Below are 21,236 nucleotides of genomic sequence, written 5' to 3' on the forward strand. Positions count from 1 at the left end.
ATAGACTTACCGAATGTTTTTCCTTGAAATATAGTATTTTTTTTCCTTCTTCAAAATTAGGAGTTGAATTTGATCTCAATTTGCATGTGACATTATTGTTGGCTAAGAGTAATATCTAACTATTTCTCAAGAGTATAATTTCACTTAACACAATTAATTGTATTTTTAATCCAATGTTGTGTGGTCTATATCAGTTTTTCCCAAATCCAGTCCTTGTGTTACACCCTGACAAACTCACCTGATTCAGCTCATTGAGGGCTGATGATTAGTTGACAAGTTGAATCAAGTGTGCTTGTCCAGGGTTACAACAAACATGTGTAATGGAAGATGGAGGACTGGAGTTGGGAAACACTGTCCTACATAATGTGTGCTGTTGGGGTTACTGGAAGACTGGAGTTGGGAAACACTGCCCTACATAATGTGTGCTGTTTGGGTTACTGGAAGACTGGAGTTGGGAAACACTGTCCTACATAATGTGTGCTGTTGGGGTTACTGGAGGGCTGGAGTTGGGAAACACTGTCCTACATAATGTGTGCTGTTGGGGTTACTGGAGGGCTGGAGTTGGGAAACACTGTCCTACATAATGTGTGCTGTTGGGGTTACTGGAGGACTGGAGTTGGGAAACACTGGTCAATAGGATAAAGATTTACACTTTATGCAGTGTTCAAAAAAAAAAAACATCAAATGAAGAAGTGCCATTCTGTCTTCTATTACTGTGATAATAACTGACCGTTCCTAACTCTAATCTGGGTTGATGAAAGTGTATTGTCTGCATGCTTATCTGCTGTCTGTCTGCCACCTCTAATATCCAACCAATCAGTGAATAGACTAGCCCATATCAAGACGCTTCGGTAAAGATGGTCATACTTGAGAGCACTTGGTCATTTTCTATAGTCTGAGTGCCAGTCTGTTTGTGCTGTCATGCCAAACAATGACAGCAATGTAATCGGCAAGAGCACATCTGGGACCAGGCTACATTTAGTTAACTGTGTCTGGTTCAATGGAGACTAACAAACTGAAAAGAGATTAAATAGTTATTGTGAGCCCTCAAATTATGTAATCCGTTTCTAAATAAATTATGTGCTAACCAAAGTTCTATACAAATGAATTAAGAAGCGTTACTAATAACTAAGGTTGCAAAATTCCTGGAACTTTCAATACATTCGCTGGTTTTCCTGAAATCTTGGTTGGAGGAATGCAGGATTTCTGGAAAAACAGGGAATTTATTGAAAGTTCCTGGAATTTTGCAACCCTACTAATCACACAGTACAGGTAAAACCACACACTCATCACTTTTTTAAAACATTTAATCATTCTTCCATGTCATGTTCACAATGGCACAGACTATTCCCGTAATCAGCTAGGCTAAATATGTGTTCTAACACTGTTAATCAAGGCTTCAATGATGACAACGGAAAACACAAATACAGCATATGTTGGACCTCAATGGGTTAAAAACCCGGTGACAGCAGCTTGCAAGGTCCTCCCAGTGCACACAGTAAAAGTACCCTGAGAGAATCAACGCAACAGGTGGAATGGCTCGTAACACTTAAAGCAGCTATAACGCTTTATTACTTGTTTGTAGGCATGCATCAGTCTTGTTATAAGGCCTGTAATATGTCTCTCTATGTATCATGTTTTCAACTGACAAACATTTGAGATGATCATTATGAGATAAGACTTTATCACGGGGGGGTCATACATGCTTATAACATGTTTTACGATGCATTATAACCACATCGTAATGCATTATACTTAACTGTCGGCGTTAAGTAAAGTGATACTGAACAGCTTTTACACAGCGAGACGTTAACAGACTGTCAGATCCCTCTGTTTGACTATTTACTGTTGTGTCCCTAAGACCCTAGCTGTTAATGGAAAATGAGCCGTCATATTTTCCATTTTGGAAAGATGGGTTTCGGGTAAAAGCAAAGATGACAAATGACAATAATATGGAGTGATATTAGTGCCACCAGAAATTTAATCTGAATTGAATAATTTTGAATTCGTATAAGGAAATTGAATCTGAATTGAATCATTTTGAATTCGTATAAGGAAATTGAATCTGGTGGCACTAATATCACTCCATACTATTTATTAGTGACTATTAAGCCTAATCGCATGCTTCCCAGTCGAAAACAGTTTGCGCACATATTATGAGGACATTTGTTGACTTTTTTGTTAGTTTTGGTGTTCGGCATGGTTTCTTTTTTGGCTGTTTGCGCACACAAAATATTTTATCGAGGCATTTCAGTAGCCGAAGTCTTGCCCCTTTTGTCGGTGATTGGTCAACAGTAGGGGTGTGAACTATGGAGGGGATTCTTCAATGAAGCGTTTACTGCCTTGCAATGAGAGAGACGAGCGCGCTAAGCAGCTAGGCCCTACTGTCTCCAGTGCACTATTACGTTTCATGCAAATTTTTCCAATTCATACATATTAGATGTAAAATTGCGCAACTAAGAACTCCTCAGCAAAAAATGTCTAAATTAATGAAACATCTCTTGATTTATCTTCGATTAATTCAGACTATTTTGAGGAAGTGTTTCTGGCTATGTTGTTGCTACAGTGGCTCAAGAGGGACAAAAACAGCAGTAATATTGCCACTTTTTTTTTCTAATTTTTTAAGCAAAGGTCTCTAGGGAGTATGCGAGCACAGATGTTCGCTTCACCTAGCTGAGTTCTGCTAGAAGCAAACAGAACCTATGTATACGGACACCTTTAGTGTCTGAACGATGAGTTGAAAATTGTGGTCCACATAACTCTGAAATGTGTTTTTGAAATTGTATTGACGTATCTGACATACACATATCGGACACACATTCACCCAAATTAAATAGTATCAAATTAAATGATAAACATAAATGCTGTTAAAAACCATTTTACAAAATGTTTAACATTTGTAATAATCAAAGTGTAATTAAACGTTACAGGACAGTAAAACAAGAGATATTAGTGAAGCTAAAAAAATTTTTTGCCCAGCTTTCTGCACAATGTGCGAATTGACTTCATTGCTATCATTCAATGTGCTTAAATTATCTGGAAATTATATTATAATCCTAGCTAGACTAATCATAAGTAGTGTTGTCACGATACCAGTATCGCGATAATACACTGAACAAAAATATAAACGCAACATGTAAAGTGCTGGTCCCATGTTTCATGAGCTGAAATATAAGATGCCAGAAATGTTCCATACACACAAAAAGCTTATTTCTTAAAAATGTTGTGCACAAATGTGTTTACAGCCCTGTTAGTGAGCATTTCTCCTTTGCCAAGATAATCCATCCACCTGACAGGTGTGGCATATCAATAAACTGATTAAACAGCATGATCATTACACTGGTGCACCTTGTGCTGGGGACAATAAAAGGCCACTCTAAAATATGCAGTTTTGTCACACAACACAATGCCACAGTGTCTGAAGTGTTGAGGGAGCGTGCATTTGGCATGCTGACTGCAGGAATGTCCACCAGAGCTGTTGCCAGAGAATTTAATGTTATTTTCTCTACCATAAGCCACCTCAAACGTCGTTTTTGAGAACAACCGCAGAGCACGTGTATGGTGTCCTGTGGGTGAGCGGTTTGCTGATGTCAACGTTGTGAACAGAGTGCCCCATGGTGACGGTGGGGGTTATGGCATGGGCAGGCATAAGCTACGGACAACATACACAGTTGCATTTTATCGATGGCAATTTGAATGCACAGAAATAGCGTGACGAGATCCTGAGGCCCATTGTGAGGCCCATTTCTTTTAAGGTGTCTGTGACCAACAGATTAATATCTGTATTCCCAGTCATGTGAAATCAATAGATTAGGGCCTATCCATTCCAATTGACTGATTTCGTTGAACTAATATATGAACTCTAACTCAGTAAAATCTTTGACATTTTTGCATGTTGAGTTTATATTTTTGTTCAGTATATTTTTGTTCAGTATATTTTTCTTCAGTATAGGAAGTAAGAATGCAAAGGAAACAAAACATGAAGCAGACTAAATGTCTTGAGGAAAACAGTCCTAATGTTGGAAAAAACTGCCTTGTGTTGTCACCCAGTCACATTTGTTTATTTTGCAAGCTATAGCACACAATATCTTACAGAAGTAGGTTTTAAAGGATCATAGAGTTGAAATCTGCTTCGTGTTTTCTTTTTTTTCCAAGGAAAATCTGGTATCGTAGTATCGCGATGATGGTATCGTGACAACACTAATCATAAGGACTTGATATTCACAGTGAACGTCTGACATTGTAAACTATATTCTTCCTTACTTCCTCTGTAGCTCAGCTGGTAGAGCACGGCGCTTGTAACGCCAGGGTAGTGGGTTCGATCCCCGGCACCACCCATACGTAAAAATGTATGCGCACATGACTGTAAGTCGCTTTGGATAAAAGCGTCTGCTAAATGGCATATTATTACCAAACACATAACTGTCAGCGTTAAGTAAAGTGATACTGAACAGCTTTTACACAGCGAGACGTTAACAGACTGTCCGATCACTCTGTTTGACTATTTACTGTTGTATCCCTAAGACCCTAGCTGTTCATGGAAAATGAGCCGTCATATTTTCCATTTTGGAAAGATGGGTTTCGGGTAAAAGCAAAGATGACAATCTGTTGGCACTAATATCACTCCATACTACAAGTGTCTGAAGGAAAAGTTGAAAATGGTGGTCCATATAACTCTGAAATCTGCATTTGAAGTGTTGACATATCTGACATACACATATTGGACACAAATTCACCCAAATTAAATAGTATCAAATGAAATGAAAAACAAACAAATTCTGTTCAACACCATTTGACCAAGTATTCAACATTTTAAATAATCAAAGTGAAATAAATGTTTGGCTGTCCAAACAGGAAAGTAAAACAAGAGGTCAGTGAAGCTAAAAATCACTTAATTCAGCTTTCAGTTCATGATTTTCACACACTGCACAAATTAACTTAATTGCGATCATTCATTGTGCTTAAATTATCTTAAAATTATATTATAGTCCTAGCTGGACTAATCATAAGGACTTGATATTCACAATTAATTCAACATTTCGGACATTGTAAACTATATTCTTCTTCACCAAAACATAGTTCAAATAGCTGTACAAATTAACACTATTTATACTTAGAAAACTCTTAATATCAGTCCCCATTTTAAGTACGCAAAGGGCTGAATTCAGTCAAACCTGCCTTAGCCTCAAAACTGCCTTAGCCTCGTTTATGCAGTATCTCTATTTACCCAGATGCCTAATTACAAAGCTAGGAGCATCTACTTATAAGAGGGGGCCTGCCTGGTATTTTACTAGCCTGGTCCCAGATCTGTTTGTGCTCTTGCCAACTCCATTGCAAGTCAAATATGAGAAACATTGATAGCACAAACAGGATGGCACCCAGGATAGTATTTTACAGTACCAAAACCATGTTGTGTTGTTTGACTGAGGGGGATAAGGTATGTTGATAAGGCATTAACAGTGCAAGGTAGGTTTGACTGAATTGGACCCTTAATGAAGCTTCTCAGCAATCAGCTGACATAGTAAATATAATCACTTTGCGTCACATTCAGACCTGGGTTCAAATAGTATTTGTTTTCTTGAGCTGGGCTTACAATGGAACCACATGAACAGATCCCAAAAAGTTCCAAACCCCGCCCATCTGGCACTCCGGACAGGCTCAATCAGTGTGAGTAAAAAAAGAAAAAGACTACTTGGACCTGGGTTACATTTCAGAGTAACACAAGATGGTAAACACTAACTGGCAAACTGTTGAAGGAGCATGGTGCTTGCAACGCCATGGTTGTGGGTTAGATTCCCACGGGGGGCCAGTATGAAAAAAAAAAAAATAATAATAATAATAATGTATGCACTCACTAACTGTAAGTCGCTCTGGATAAGAGCATCTGCTAAATGACTAAAATGTAAATGTAAAATAATGCATGGTTCCCTTACTGAACTACTGCTGTGCCAGTGGACTGTACTCTCTCTAGTTACTGGAGGACACATAACAAACGTACTTTTGCGAAGCACACCTACTTTCGTTTCAATCATGAGCCTCAACTATTTGTATTTTTTTTTTAAAAACTCATAATTACTACTATTTCTAGCAAAGCATATGGACATTTTACTGATATTAAAACTTCGTATCTACGTTGGTTAGTGTAGTAGGTCGGAAGGAAGAATGTTGGGTGACCAGAGGCGTCAATGGCTATTGGAAACTGTGGGGTTAGTGCCTCCTGAATTTTATCCATTTGTTGTGTTTATACAAAATGACTTGAAAGTTATTGAATTTGGTCATCAGTGCCTCGAACACAAGCACATAACGCCTCTATTTGCTATTCGTCTTTATATCAAGGAGGAACTAGTGACACTTTAGGACACCCCATCCGCAAATTAAATGGCACAGACTGACAGTGGAAGGGCTGATTGTCGAGGTTCACTGGTCTCAAGTCAATTTAGCCTTCTCAGCTGAACCGTCTTGACAATAGATCTAGAAACCGAGGAGGAGCAGGGAGGGAAACCGACACCCCACAAGAACTCAGAGTTTTACCCCCCCCCCCCCATCAAGGTCAACAATATAACAGTGACCCTCCCTTTATTCATTATTAACCCGGATACTCATACCAGACAACATTATTCAATGAGGATTTGTTTTGGGGTTCTCAGTTCTTGGTTCCCATCAAATATATAACACTACAAAGGAGTGGACCCCAATTGACGGTCCCTCGGTCCCTCTTCGAAACAGCACAACTACGCTGCCGTCGTCTCGGTGAACCAAAACTATTGGTGGTTTTAGCTACGGTTAAGACCTATAGCTTCCGCTCGCCAGCCAAAATGCTGCTGTACAGCGTGTCTGTGAGGGGAACGTAGCTCTTCTCTGAGTAATCCAGGAAATAGAGCGGGTCGCAGATTGTTGAAGGGTTGAATCCGCTCTCCACCAGATTGAATTTCTGCTGCTTGAAGGTTCCCGTCATTTCCATTGATTCCTACAACGTACAAGAATAAGATGTGATGGTACTCTTTCATTATTCTGTATCCTGATCTGTATTCTCTGTGTGCATGGCTGTCTGATTATTTTTCAATGACACAAACAGAAGTTAACTTTCACAATCTATATTGTACCATAGAGAGAGAATTTGACACTTTAGGCTAAAATAATTAATTTGACAACTTGGCAAGCAATATTCAAACTCTTGACATATTAATCTGTTGATAATCAAATGCAGAATGTTCGAATAGATTACACAAACCAAATCGCTGCATAATATTTACATAAAAGCTTAACTATACAACCCGTCAAAACTTTGCTTTTCAATGACAAAACAATATGACTGTAATCAGAATTTCTGTTTACTTCCTGAATGGAAACGGAATTGACCCCGACCCTGGTAAGAACTGTATGGAATGTTCTCTACAATGACATTGACCTGTCAGTGCTGTAGTGTACACATGTGACCAGAAGAGGCCACCACCATGCCAAAGTATTTCTTAGAGCTGTTACAATCATTGACATCCCTTTGCAGGTAGGCAAATGATGACCTATTCATTCCTGTCTAATTACTGTCCTACCCTTTGTAAGAGAAGCTTAAGCAAACATTTTACAAACATTTTAAAAAGATAGTCCACAAATCAAAACACTGGCAAAAGTGAACATTAGAAAATTGCCTCTACTTTATCACAACATGTCAAGGAAGTCAGTATGTCAAATGTTCCTTACCTGAAGCCTTATGAAGAGAGGACGAGAATAGCCTGGTAGTTCATTGAGGACGTGGTCAAATAGCTTCTTCCCGCTAAACTCACATTCAGGCCTCACAATGATGGCGGCCATTCCGGCTCTTCCCTCATTTCCTGTGAATACAATGGTGCCCCATTAGTCACTTCGTGTTACTCCAGTTTCAACCCCTTTCATTACGGGTGGCTCATTAAAGATGGACGTGACAAAAGGCCTTTAACTTCAGTTCTAGGCAGGGAGCACAGTGAGACCCAAATGGCACCCTATTCCCTACATAGAGCATTACTTTACCCCTGGGCCCATAGGGCTTTGATCACATGCAGTGCACTATGTAGGGAATAGGGTGCCGTTTGGGACTCAGACCATGACATCTTCCACTGGGTGGTCTAATCGAAACATTACATCAATCATTCATCTCAAATGGGGACAATTACTCTGCAAACACTCCAAGGTCTTTCATGCCACCACAGTGTGTTTGCCAAAGCAGAAGCATAGCAATGGGATCGCAGTATTTTACTAAATGGAATCACACACAGACAGACACGTACACCACACATAGACACAAACACGTACACACACAGAGAGACAGACAGACAGACAGACAGACAGCTGTACCTGGAATTTCCACCCCATAGACATTGGCCTCCTGGATAAAGTCCACCATTCCAAGCACCTCTGTCACTTCTGTTGTTGCCACATTTTCACCCTTCCATCTGATATCATAAATAAGGACATCGAAGAGGCCATGAACTTTTGTCTCTAAGAGTGAGTGAAAACATGTCCCCTAAATGTGTCCCCTAAATTAACAGAAGTATTGTCCAAATTACCTCATTGGTCAGAAAGAGGCACACCCCCCCACACCCATATATTTGTATGTTGAAGAACTGAGCAGTCATGAGCTATGTTGAAGAACTGAGCAGTCATGAGCTATGTTGAAAAACTGAGCAGTCATGAGCTATGTTGAAGAACTGAGCAGTCATGTGCTACGTTGAAGAACTGCGCAGTCATGAGCTATGTTGAAGAACTGAGCAGTCATGAGCTATGTTGAAGAACTGAGCAGTCATGAGCTATGTTGAAGAACTGAGCAGTCATGAGCTATGTTGAAGAACTGAGCAGTCATGAGCTACGTTGAAGAACTGCGCAGTCATGAGCTATGTTGAAGAACTGAGCAGTCATGAGCTATGCCATGACAGTATGCAAATCCAGTCATTATGACATACAGTACTGTAATTCTGCAAAGAGTGACTTGATATCTTTACCATTTCCTTCATCACACGTGTCAGTTGACATGCCTGTCTTAACTCAATGTGAAAGATGACGTCAACCTTCCCAGTGGGCAAAACAGGTTGAAATGACATACTGTAATTTCAATAACAAAACTGTTTGAAATTACATCATTTCAACCTATTTTGCCCACTGGGTCACGAGGTGAGTTACTCATTACAATAACCCAGATAAACATTGTCATGTCAATTCAGATGATTCTCTACCTGAAAGTGTCCCCAACTCTGTCCTTGAAACAGATAAAGTCTTCAGCATCTTCAGCCATGAGATCTCCAGTGTTGAAGTACGCATCTCCCTTCACAAACACGTTCCTCATCAACTTCTTCTCGGTCAGCTGTTTGCTTCCTGCATAGCCAAAGAATGGACTGGAGGCGCTAACCTTGGACAAGAGAAGGCCCGTCTCACCTAGGGAGAAGACACACAAAGGGGAAAGTCTAAAAGTCTGAATCGTTTGATCAGAAACGTTTTCTGAACGTCTGCTTTCATTCCCAGATAAAGTTGTTCCTAACCATGTGACCTGACCATTAAAAAGTACTGGCCCTAATGCGTGTAATGTACAGTGAAAATAATATACCATTGAGTTGTAATATTAACCTATTAACGAAACAGAGCGATTTTAGAGAACGTAAACTAGAGTGGACAATGCAGTTCAACATTGGCCTATAGCACAGCATGAATGTTCTATAAACAATATCCTTCATCTTTAGAAAAGAGTGCTTGAGAAGGAGACTATTTGATCTGTTGACATATATTTTTCCATATGGGTGTAACTATCAAAATTACCAAAAAAGCAGCCAAGAGCCAAACCCAACGTCTTTCAATGACAGCAACGCATGGTGGAAATATCTATTGGTTTTGTTACATTTTTGCTGCGCAGTCAAACAGGAAAGTCAGAACATCCTGACAGGGTCCGTCAAACAATTTACTACTAAAAACAACATTTCTCCCGTCTCAGTTCCGTCCAATCTACCACCACACCCTAACCATTCTCTGGCAACAACAATGCCTTCACACATGCGTTTCATGCATTTTGGCCTGATGTGTTCCAATGTTGTTATGTTTGTCTTGTCTTTTTCTAAACTGCGGCAAACCAATTTCCCATTATGGGATAATAATCTACGATTGTAAAAAGTACAATTCGGTATACAACTGTGAACAACCAATAAACGGTACTACTACTACTACTACATAATAATAATAATAATAATAATAATAATAATAATAATAATAATAGTAATAATAATAATATTAAAGTGAACTACTACTACTTGAGTACTTACCCTTGTTAACGTGTTGACAGAAGCCCTGCTTGTTCCTGACAGGCTCATCTCGGACCATGTCATACCTTACCAGGTCATACTTGAAGAGGAGCTACAAGAAAGAAAAAACATGCGAAGGACTACATTATAATTCATTTGAGTGGTGGGTATAGGGCATTACTAAGATTATTTCAAAAAAACTTTTCAGCCATTGGTCTCTGGTCACATGACATAATGCATTCAAGCTATTCGGGTTTGCTCTAAGCAGGGGTTGGAACTGCAATTATTTTCCAATCATTTAGTTCTGAACAGAACCTTTATTTTTTTCATTCCGTTCCAGTGTTCCGACCAGCAAAATAAAGTTCTGAACTGGTTCGAACCCCCAAAAAAGTAATGATTTATATCATTTTTAAACCTACAGTTGAAGTCGGAAGTTTACATACACCTTAGCCAAATACATTTAAACTCAGTTTCTCACAAGTCCTGACATTTAATCCTAGTAAAAATTCCCTGTCTTAGGTCAGTTAGGATCACCACTTTATTTTAAGAATGTGAAATGTCAGAATAATTGTAGAGAGAATGATTTATTTAAGCTTTTATTTCTTTCATCGCATTCCCGGTGGGTCAGAAGTTTACATACACTCAATTAGTATTTGGTAGCATTGCCTTTAAATTAATTTAACTTTGGTCAAACGATTTGGGTAGCCTTCCACAAGCTTCCCACAATAAGTTGGGTGAATTTTGGCCCATTCCTCCTGACAGAGCTGGTGTAACTGAGTCAGGTTTGTATGCCTCCTTGCGCGCACACACTTTTTCAGTTCTGCCCACAAATGTTCTATAGGATTGAGGTCAGGGGCTTTGTGATGGCCACTCCAATACCTTGACTTTGTTGTCCTTAAGCCATTTTGCCACAACTTTGGAAGTATGCTTGGGGTAATTGTCCATTTGGAAGACCAATTTGCGATCAAGCTTTAACTTCCTGACTGATGTCTTGAGATGTTGCTTCAATATATCCACATAATTTCCCTTCCTCATGATGCCATCTATTTTGTGAAGTGCACCAGTCCCCCCTGCAGCAAAGCATCCCCACAGCATGATGCTGCCACCCCCGTGCTTCACGGTTTGGATGGTGTTCTTTGGCTTGCAAGCATCCCCCTTTTTCCTCCAAACATAACGATGGTCATTATGGCCAAACAGTTCTATTTTTGTTTCATCAGACCAGAGGACATTTCTCCAAAAAGTAAGATCTTTGTCCTCATGTGCAGTTGCAAACCATAGTCTGTCTTTTTTATGGCGGTTTTGGAGCAGTGGCTTCTTCCTTGCTGAGCGGCCTTTCAGGTTATGTCGATATAGGACTCGTTTTACTGTGAATATAGATACTTTTGTACCTGTTTCCTCCAGCATCTTCACAAGGTCCTTTGCTGTTGTTCTGGGATTGATTTGCACTTTTCGCACCAAAGTACGTTCATCTCTAGGAGACAGAACACGACTCCTTCCTGAGCGGTATGACGGCTGCGTGGTCCCATGGTGTTTATACTTGTGTACTATTGTTTGTACAGATGAACGTGGGACCTTCAGGTGTTTGGAAATTGCTCCCAAGGATGAACCAGACTTGTGGAGGTCTACCATTTTTTTCTGAGGTCTTGGCTGATTTCTTTTCATTTTCCCATGATGTCAAGCAAAGAGGCACTGAGTTTGAAGGTAGGCCTTGAAATACATCCACAGGTACACATCCAATTGACTCAAATGATGTCAATTAGCCTATCAGAAGCTTCTAAAGCCATGACATCATTTTCTGGAATTTTCCAAGCTGTTTAAAGGCACCGTCAACTTAGTGTATGTAAACTTCTGACCCACTGGAATTGTGATATTGTGAATTATAAGTTAAATAATCTGTCTGTAAACAATTGTTGGAAAAATGACTTGTGTCATGCACAAAGTAGATGTCCTAACCGACTTGCCAAAACTATAGTTTGTTAACAAGAAATTTGTGGAGTGGTTGAAAAACAAGTTTTAATGACTCCAACCTAAGTGTATGTAAACTTCCGACTTCAACTGTATGAAATCGACATTAAATTACTTCACCAATGGATAGAGCAGCTTGCTAGGGAGCGGGCAAGCTATGTACATGTATTGGACAGACAAGTGTCGTGTAGGGTGTGACATGCGACTGAAATTTTGCGGGTGAGGAGAGCGCTGGGCATCTTGTTGTTATGACATGCATTATCTGAATTAGGCCCACAGAATTATACCTATGGAGGAGCGGCTTCTATGAAGGAACTTTGAATGTCTTTGAACTTCAGAGAGTTGTCTTAACTAACATTGGACCAGAGCTAGCCGTTGATCATGACTCTCAGTTCCATTACATTACACATAATGCCGCCTAGAGTTTTCAAGAGCTAAACCAGAGAGTGTTCAGAGCGACAACAGAATTAAAATAAAAAACACGTCTTACCTTTTTGTAATTAATAACTCTAATGTGAAACGTGATAACTATAGTTTCCTTAACTAGCATTGAAAAGGTTAATCCATTGTTCTCCAATTAAAAATCTCTCTCCCTAGTTTCTGAATCATGCCTGTAACTTCAGTAGGCTACTAGTTATGTCAGTAGACTACTAGTAACGTCAGTAGGCTACTAGTTATGTCAGTAGACTACTAGTTATGTCAGTAGGCTACTGGTAATGTCAGTAGGCTACTGGTAACGTCAGTACGCTACTAGACTATGCTTCGGAGGGAGGGGGAGGGGCAGGTAGCCATACATACTGGTAAATATATGGTGCTTACAGTGGGGGAAAAAAGTATTTAGTCAGCCACCAATTGTGCAAGTTCTCCCACTTAAAAAGATGAGAGAGGCCTGTAATTTTCATCATAGGTACACGTCAACTATGACAGACAAAATGAGAAAAAAAATTCCAGAAAATCCCATTGTAGGATTTTTAATGAATTTATTTGCAAATTATGGTGGAAAATAAGTATTTGGTCACCTACAAACAAGCAAGATTTCTGGCTCTCACAGACCTGTAACTTCTTCTTTAAGAGGCTCCTCTGTCCTCCACTCGTTACCTGTATTAATGGCACCTGTTTGAACTTGTTATCAGTATAAAAGACACCTGTCCACAACCTCAAACAGTCACACTCCAAACTCCACAATGGCCAAGACCAAAGAGCTGTCAAAGGACACCAAAAACAAAATTGTAGACCTGCACCAGGCTGGGAAGACTGAATCTGCAATAGGTAAGCAGCTTGGTTTGAAGAAATCAACTGTGGGAGCAATTATTAGGAAATGGAAGACATACAAGACCACTGATAATCTCCCTCGATCTGGGGCTCCACGCAAGATCTCACCCCGTGGGGTCAAAGTTATCACAAGAACGGTGAGCAAAAATCCCAGAACCACACGGGGGGACCTAGTGAATGACCTGCAGAGAGCTGGGACCAAAGTAACAAAGCCTACCATCAGTAACACACTACGCCGCCAGGGACTCAAATCCTGCAGTGCGAGACGTGTCCCCCTGCTTAAACCAGTACATGTCCAGGCCCGTCTGAAGTGCATTTGGATGATCCAAAAGAGGATTGGGAGAATGTCATACGGTCAGATGAAACCAAAATATAACTTTTTGGTAAAAACTCAACTCGTCATGTTTGGAGGACAAATAATGCTGAGTTGCATCCAAAGAACACCATACCTACTGTGAAGCATGGGGTTGGAAACATCATGCTTTGGGGCTGTTTTTCTGCAAAGGGACCAGGACGACTAATCCGTGTAAAGGAAAGAATGAATGGGGCCATGTATCGTGAGATTTTGAGTGAAATCCTCCTTCCATCAGCAAGGGCATTGAAGATGAAACGTGGCTGGGTCTTTCAGCATGACAATGATCCCAAACACACCGCCCGGGCAACGAAGGAGTGGCTTCGTAAGAAGCATTTCAAGGTCCTGGAGTGGCCTAGCCAGTCTCCAGATCTCAACCCCATAGAAAATCTTTGGAGGGAGTTGAAAGTCTGTGTTGCCCAGCGACAGCCCCAAAACATCACTGCTCTAGAGGAGATCTGCATGGAGGAATGGGCCAAAATACCAGCAACAGTGTGTGAAAACCTTGTGAAGACTTACAGAAAACGTTTGACCTGTGTCATTGCCAACAAAGGGTATATAACAAAGTATTGAGAAACTTTTGTTATTGACCAAATACTTATTTTCCACCATCATATGCCAATAAATTCATAAAAAATCCTACAATGTGATTTTCTGGATTTTTTTTTCTCATTTTGTCTGTCATAGTTGACGTGTACCTATGATGAAAATTACAGGCCTCTCTCATCTTTTTAAGTGGGAGAACTTGCACAATTGGTGGCTGACTAAATACTTTTTTTCCCCACTGTATATGGTGTCGAGTAAAGCTTTGTAGTTAGGTATTGTAGGTAGTTTATCTAGGTAGTTATCGTTGGTTATTGTAGGTAATTATTGTAGGTAAGTATTGTATTCGGCTGAGCCCGGTGAAGCACGAGGCTAGCTAACCCACTACCTGGACTAGCTAGCGGGTAGCTACTGGTAACTATTAGCAACTGTGGATAGTTGTTTCCAATGTTATTTCACGCTTAAGAGTACCTGTAATTATGCCAGCTAGCTGCCTACCATTCAGCTATTTTTCTAACATCATTATCTGAAGCGTTAACGTTAGATAGTTAGTAGCTACTGTACTCGAAATGTAGCTTGCTTGTTGCTACCTGGATAGCTAACTAAACAATAGCTGGAACGACCTAGCGAACAGACGCGAACTGGCTGAATCGATTCAGTGGCTAGCTTTGCACTTAACTGGCTAACAGTAGCTACTAAGGGTAAGCTATAACCTACATTTGTGTTTTGTTTTTACATACTGGTAACCAGAGTCGTTCAAGGGAATTCGGGACATGGGTGACTAGTTAACGTTAGCTTGGCTCTCTCTGTGTGTTCGTACCGTGGAAGGAGGGGTTTTTCGTTGGCAGAGAGCAATGGCTAGCTAGTATGCTAGCAAGCTTGACGCCTTGATAAGTTCCTTTCCTGAGGATGGCTCACCCCTCACAGTTCTGGGTGACTTTAACCTCCCTACGTCTACCTTTGACTCATTTCTCTCTGCCTCCTTCTTTCCACTCCTCTCCTCTTTTGACCTCACCTTCTCACCGTCCCCCCCTACTCACAAGGCAGGCAATACGCTTGACCTCATCTTTACTAGATGCTGTTCTTCTACTAATCTCACTGCAACTCCCCTCCATGTCTCCGACCACTACTTTGTATCCTTTTCTCTCTCGCTCTCCTCCAACACTACTCACTCTGCCCCTACACAGATGGTAATGCGCCGTCGCAACCTTCGCTCTCTCTCTCCCGCTACTCTCTCCTCTTCCATCCTATCATCTCTTCCCATCCCCCCCATTCCTCCCTCCCTGTGGATGATGTCGTCAACCATTTTGAAAAGAAGGTTGACGACATCCGATCCTCGTTTGTTAAGTCAAATGACACCACTGGTCCTGCTCACACTGCCCTACCCTATGCTTTGACTTCTTTCTCCCCTCTCTCTCCAGATGAAATCTTGCGACTTGTGACGGCCGGCCGCCCAACAACCTGCCCGCTTGACCCTATCCCCTCCTCTCTTCTCCAGACCATTTCCGGAGACCTTCTCCCTTACCTCACCTCGCTCATCAACTCATCCTTGACCGCTGGCTACGTCCCTTCCGTCTTCAAGAGAGCGAGAGTTGCACCCCTTCTCAAAAAACCTACACTCGATCCCTCCGATGTCAACAACTACAGACCAGTATCCCTTCTTTCTTTTCTCTCCAAAACTCTTGAGCGTGCCGTCTTTAGCCAACTCTCTTGCTATCCCTCTCAGAATGACCTTCTTTGATCCAAACCAGTCAGGTTTCAAGACTGGTCATTCAACTGAGACTGCTCTTCTCTGTGTCACGGAGGCTCTCCGCACTGCTAAAGCTAACTCTCTCTCCTCTGCTCTCGTCCTTCTAGACCTATCTGCTGCCTTTGATACTGTGAACCATCAGATCCTCCTCTCCACCCTCTCCGAGTTGGGCATCTCCGGCGCGGCTCACTCTTGGATTGCGTCCTACCTGACAAGTCGCTCCTACCAGGTGGCGTGGCGAGAATCTGTCTCCGCACCACGTGCTCTCACAACTGGTGTTCCCCAGGGCTCAGTTCTAGGCCCTCTCCTATTCTCGCTATACACCAAGTCACTTGGCTCTGTCATATCCTCACATGGCCTCTCCTATCATTGCTACGCAGACGACACACAATTAATCTTCTCCTTTCCCCCTTCTGATTACCAGGTGGCGAATCGCATCTCTGCATGTCTGGCAGACATATCAGTGTGGATGACGGATCACCACCTCAAGCTGAACCTCGGCAAGACAGAGCTGCTCTTCCTCCCGGGGAAGGACTGCCCGTTCCATGATCTCACCATCACGGTTGACAACTCCGTTGTGTCCTCCTCCCAGAGTGCAAAGAGCCTTGGCGTGACCCTGGACAACACCCTGTCGTTCTCCGCTAACATCAAGGCGGTGACCCGATCCTGTAGGTTCATGCTCTACAACATTCGCAGAGTATGACCCTACCTTACACAGGAAGCAGCACAGGTCCTAATCCAGGCACTTGTCATCTCCCGTCTGGATTACTGCAACTCGCTGTTGGCTGGGCTCCCTGCCTGTGCCATTAAACCCCTACAACTCATCCAGAACGCCGCAGCCCGTCTGGTGTTCAACCTTCCCAAGTTCTCTCACGTCACCCCGCTCCTCCGCACACTCCACTGGCTTCCAGTTGAAGCTCGCATCTGCTACAAGACCATGGTGCTTGCCTACGGAGCTGTGAGGGGAACGGCACCTCCGTACCTTCAGGCTCTGATCAGTCCCTACACCCAAACGAGGGCATTGCGTTCATCCACCTCTGGCCTTCTGGCCCCACTACCTCTGCGGAAGGACTGGGAAAAAAATGCCCGGAACGTAAAATAACCTTATTAACCGGTTACAGAACCGTATAGATCACCTTCGTTCTCAGTTCTCAGTTCTGTTCCTCGAAAAAAAAACGGGTTATTTTCTGGTTTTCTGTTCTGTTCCCTGAGCCGGTTCCAACCCCTGGTTCAAAGCATTCCTTCCTTACATCTTTACTGTATGGGCCGTTGCACAAGGCCATTGCCATAGAAAGTCAGTATTCTTGAGAAATACTGTATGTGCTGTGGGAGCTTACGTTCCCATTAAACAGCTATATTGTTTCCCTTATGGAATTAAAAAGAAAGGTAGCAAATGCTTCATTTCTTTCGATATTCCATTTTTAGAACGTGTTCGTTTTTAAGTAGTTCCACAAATCTGATTTAATCAATTATCTTCCTGTTGTTGCATGCCCTCTGCAATACGGTACTTCTGTTTTCAAAGCACATATACACAAAAACACCCACACCATGAATACCTTTAATTCCAGGGAGTCTGTACACACACACACACACACACACACCACACACACACACACACACACACACACACACACACACACACCTTCACACACACACAAATCCAGACGTTAGTTTCTTAAGCATTGAAAACCACTCTCTCACACATACCTTCAAACAACTCCTTCACATCACCCCTTTTGCAGTGTGTAGCCTATGATATCAAATATGTGGATTAACCCGTAGCATAACCTCTCTCCTGACTCAAATCCAAAAGCTCCTTTGGTCAGAAAACCCCTCACTTTGGCAGTGTAACTAACGCAATGGATAATGCTAATTTCTGAGCTTTCCAAGAAATGTTTTCCAGTGCTATTAGTGCGCGCGCTAGGCACACAAAGCTCCTCTGTTTAGGGTTAGCAAAACAGGTTGGATTCTGCAACTTCCTTTTAGATAAAACTCAAACCAGACATTCATTCTTAGAGAAAGGCTTGCGTCTCAAATGGCACCCTATTCCCTACATAGTGCACTACTTTAGACCAGAGCCCACAGGGAAGTCTCTGAGGGATCAGTAACACATGAATAGTAATGGGATGAAGCAGAGTAAACATGAATACATGGGGTAATACTTTAAGGGTAACACTTTACGCTGATGTACTGTTTTATGAATGCATTATGTATTGGTTATGAATGCATTAAAGGCCCTATGTAGGTACCCTGTGTTACTAATAAAAGGTTATGCATTAAAAACTTCACTTAAAAAGGGGACATTCCACAGTCACACATTCTGTAGTCATATTCCACAGTCACACATTCTGTAGTCATATTCCACAGTCACACATTCTGTAGTCATATTCCACAGTCCCACATGCTGTAGTCATATTCCACAGTCACACATTCTGTAGTCATATTCCACAGTCACACATTCTGTAGTCACATTCCACAGTCACACATTCTGTAGTCACATTCCACAGTCACACATTCTGTAGTCACATTCCACAGTAAGGGAGGATAAACAAAACTTTCAGCAAAACTAACATCATTGTCTGTTTTGCAAATGGCACCCTTTCATTATATGGTCCACTCCTTTTGACCACTCCTTTTGACTAGGGCCTACAGCGCACTGGTCAACAGAAGTGCACTATATAGGGAATAGGGTGACATTTGGGACGCAAACCTTGTTTACATTTGTGCTTAACTGAATTTAGACAGACGGTACAAATGAATAAAAATTGAAAAGCTGAAATGTCTTGAGTCAATAAAGTATTCAACCACTTTGTTCTGGTAAGCCTGAATGAAACACAGATTCAACCACAAAGACCAGGGAGGTTTTCCAATGCCTCGCAAAGAAGGGCAACTATTGGTAAAAGGGTAAAAAAAAAAAGCAGACATCGAAAATTCCTTTGAGCATTGTGAAGTTATTAATTCCACTTTGGATGGTTTATCAATACACCCAGTCACTACAAAGATACTGGCATCCTTCCTAACTCAGTTGCCGGGGAGGGAGGAAACCGCTCAGGGATTTCACCATGAGGCCAACGGTGTCTTTAAAACAGTTACAGAGTTTAATGGCTGTGATGGGAGGATGGAGGACTGAGGATGGATCAACAACATTGTATTTACTCCACAATACTAACCTAATTGACAGAGAGAAAAGAAGGAACCCTGTACAGAAAATATTCCAAAACATGAATCCTGTTTGCAACAAGTCACTCAATACTGCAACAAATGTGACAAAGCAATTCACTTTTTGTCCTGAATACAAAGTGTTATGTTTGGGGCAAATTCAATACAACACATTACTGAGTACCACGCTCCATATTTTCAAGCATAGTGGTGGCTGCATCATGTTATGGGTATACATGTAATCGTTACGAACTGGGGAGTTTTTCAGGATAAAAAATAAACAGAATGGAGCTAAGCACAGGCAAAATCCTAGAGGAAAACCTGGTTCAGTCTGCTTTCCAACAGATCCTGGGAGATGAATTCACCTTTCAGCAGGACAATAACCTAAAACACAAGGCCAATCCTACACTTAACAAGAAGACAGTGAATGTTCCTGAGTGGCCGAGTTACAGTTTTGACTTAAATCTACTTGAAAATCTATGACAAGACCTGAAAATGGTTGTCTAGCAATTATTAATAACCAATTTGACAGAGCTTTGTGGTTGAATCTGTTTGAAATTCACTGCTCGACTGAGGGACCTTACAGATAATTGTATGTGTGGGGTACAGAGATAATGTAGTCATTTAAAAATCATGTTAAACACTATTATTGCACACAGAGTTGTAAACATTTGTAAAAACATATAATTCCATTTTGACATAATGGGGTATTGTGTGTAGGCCAGTGACACAAAAGCTCAATGTAATCTATTTTAAATTCTGGCTGTAACACAACAAAATGTGGAAAAAGCCAAGGGGTGTGAATACTTTCTGAAGGCACTGTACATCTGGCGAACAAGTCCACCGACTGGCTCATCAAATGACTTAATCATCATTTGGTCTTTATATGAAATTGTAATTTGTTCCTGAGAAATTCCCATCACCACAAACCACCCCAACTTTTCATAAGCCAGCCTGAACTCCCAATGCACTAGCTACACAAGCCGACGGGGATTTGGGGATTTTTTTAATACAATTTGTTCCAATAACTCTACTTTTCCAAGGCGAGATAGTTATTTATGGTCACAGCTACTCCCCGAACAAAGTAGCGTTCGGAAAACATTGTGCCGGATTGTGTTGCATTTTCATAGATGTAGGACAACAAGGACTTTTGTTAAACACTATTATTGCACACATGCAACTCACAACGTGACTTGTTAAGCACATTTCAGCTTTTCATCTTTAATACATTTGTAAAATTTTTGAAAAGCATAATTCCACTTTGACATTATGGATGACCAAAGGACCAGGGCAGTAACAACATCTAGTTTAGTTGTAAATGGAGGTCTATCAAATTCACTTCAACATCCACAAATTATAATCCAGACGAATGCCAAATACCCTGCAACAGAATTTCAGTTACTAGACTAACTAGAGCATTCACAAGCCGTTAGATAAATCACAATGTGTGCCACCAACTGATTTTTTACCTTGTTTTGTAAACTTAAAAAGGTTTTGTAAGTTGGTTTCTGGGTCAAGAGGCTTGAGTAGTGAGACCAGCCTAAGAATAGTTCATGTAAGATTAAGGTAAGATTAATCCTAAGTAACCTTACCCTTCTATACTAGTGCTTATAATGACAGATATACAGAGTATATATATATATATATATATATATATATATATATATATATATATATATATATATATATATATATATATATATATATATATATATATATATATATATATATATATATATATATACACACACACACACATATATATATATATATATATATATATATATATTTATATGTCTCAGTGATACTATATATAGCATTTTGTTGGCATACAGCCCTTACTATGTCGCTGTGCAGGAGGGCACTGTAGCTGCCATGTTGTTTAAATTAGCGTACGTCACAACGTATGTTCCCGATTCTGGTGGCGTAGTCGGTTGAG

General features: G+C 40.9%; 1 protein-coding gene across 1 annotated transcript in view; it reads right to left on the minus strand.

Annotated features, from left to right (window-relative positions):
- Nucleotides 1-6,532: 6,532 nt before the first annotated feature.
- slc27a6 (solute carrier family 27 member 6) overlaps nucleotides 6,533-21,236 on the minus strand; it is a 36,576-nt gene continuing 21,872 nt past the window's right edge. The window contains exons 6-10 of the mRNA XM_084158993.1: nucleotides 10,278-10,368; nucleotides 9,204-9,402; nucleotides 8,329-8,426; nucleotides 7,699-7,829; nucleotides 6,533-6,967 (exon numbers count right to left, since the gene is read on the minus strand). Coding sequence (XP_084015119.1) covers nucleotides 6,791-6,967; nucleotides 7,699-7,829; nucleotides 8,329-8,426; nucleotides 9,204-9,402; nucleotides 10,278-10,368 — 696 coding nt within the window. The 3' untranslated portion in view covers nucleotides 6,533-6,790. The remainder of the gene's footprint in view (nucleotides 6,968-7,698; nucleotides 7,830-8,328; nucleotides 8,427-9,203; nucleotides 9,403-10,277; nucleotides 10,369-21,236) is intronic.

Source organism: Coregonus lavaretus, assembly GCF_964263955.1.
Source record: "Coregonus lavaretus genome assembly, chromosome: 4".
In the NCBI taxonomy this organism is placed as follows: Eukaryota; Metazoa; Chordata; class Actinopteri; order Salmoniformes; family Salmonidae; genus Coregonus; species Coregonus lavaretus.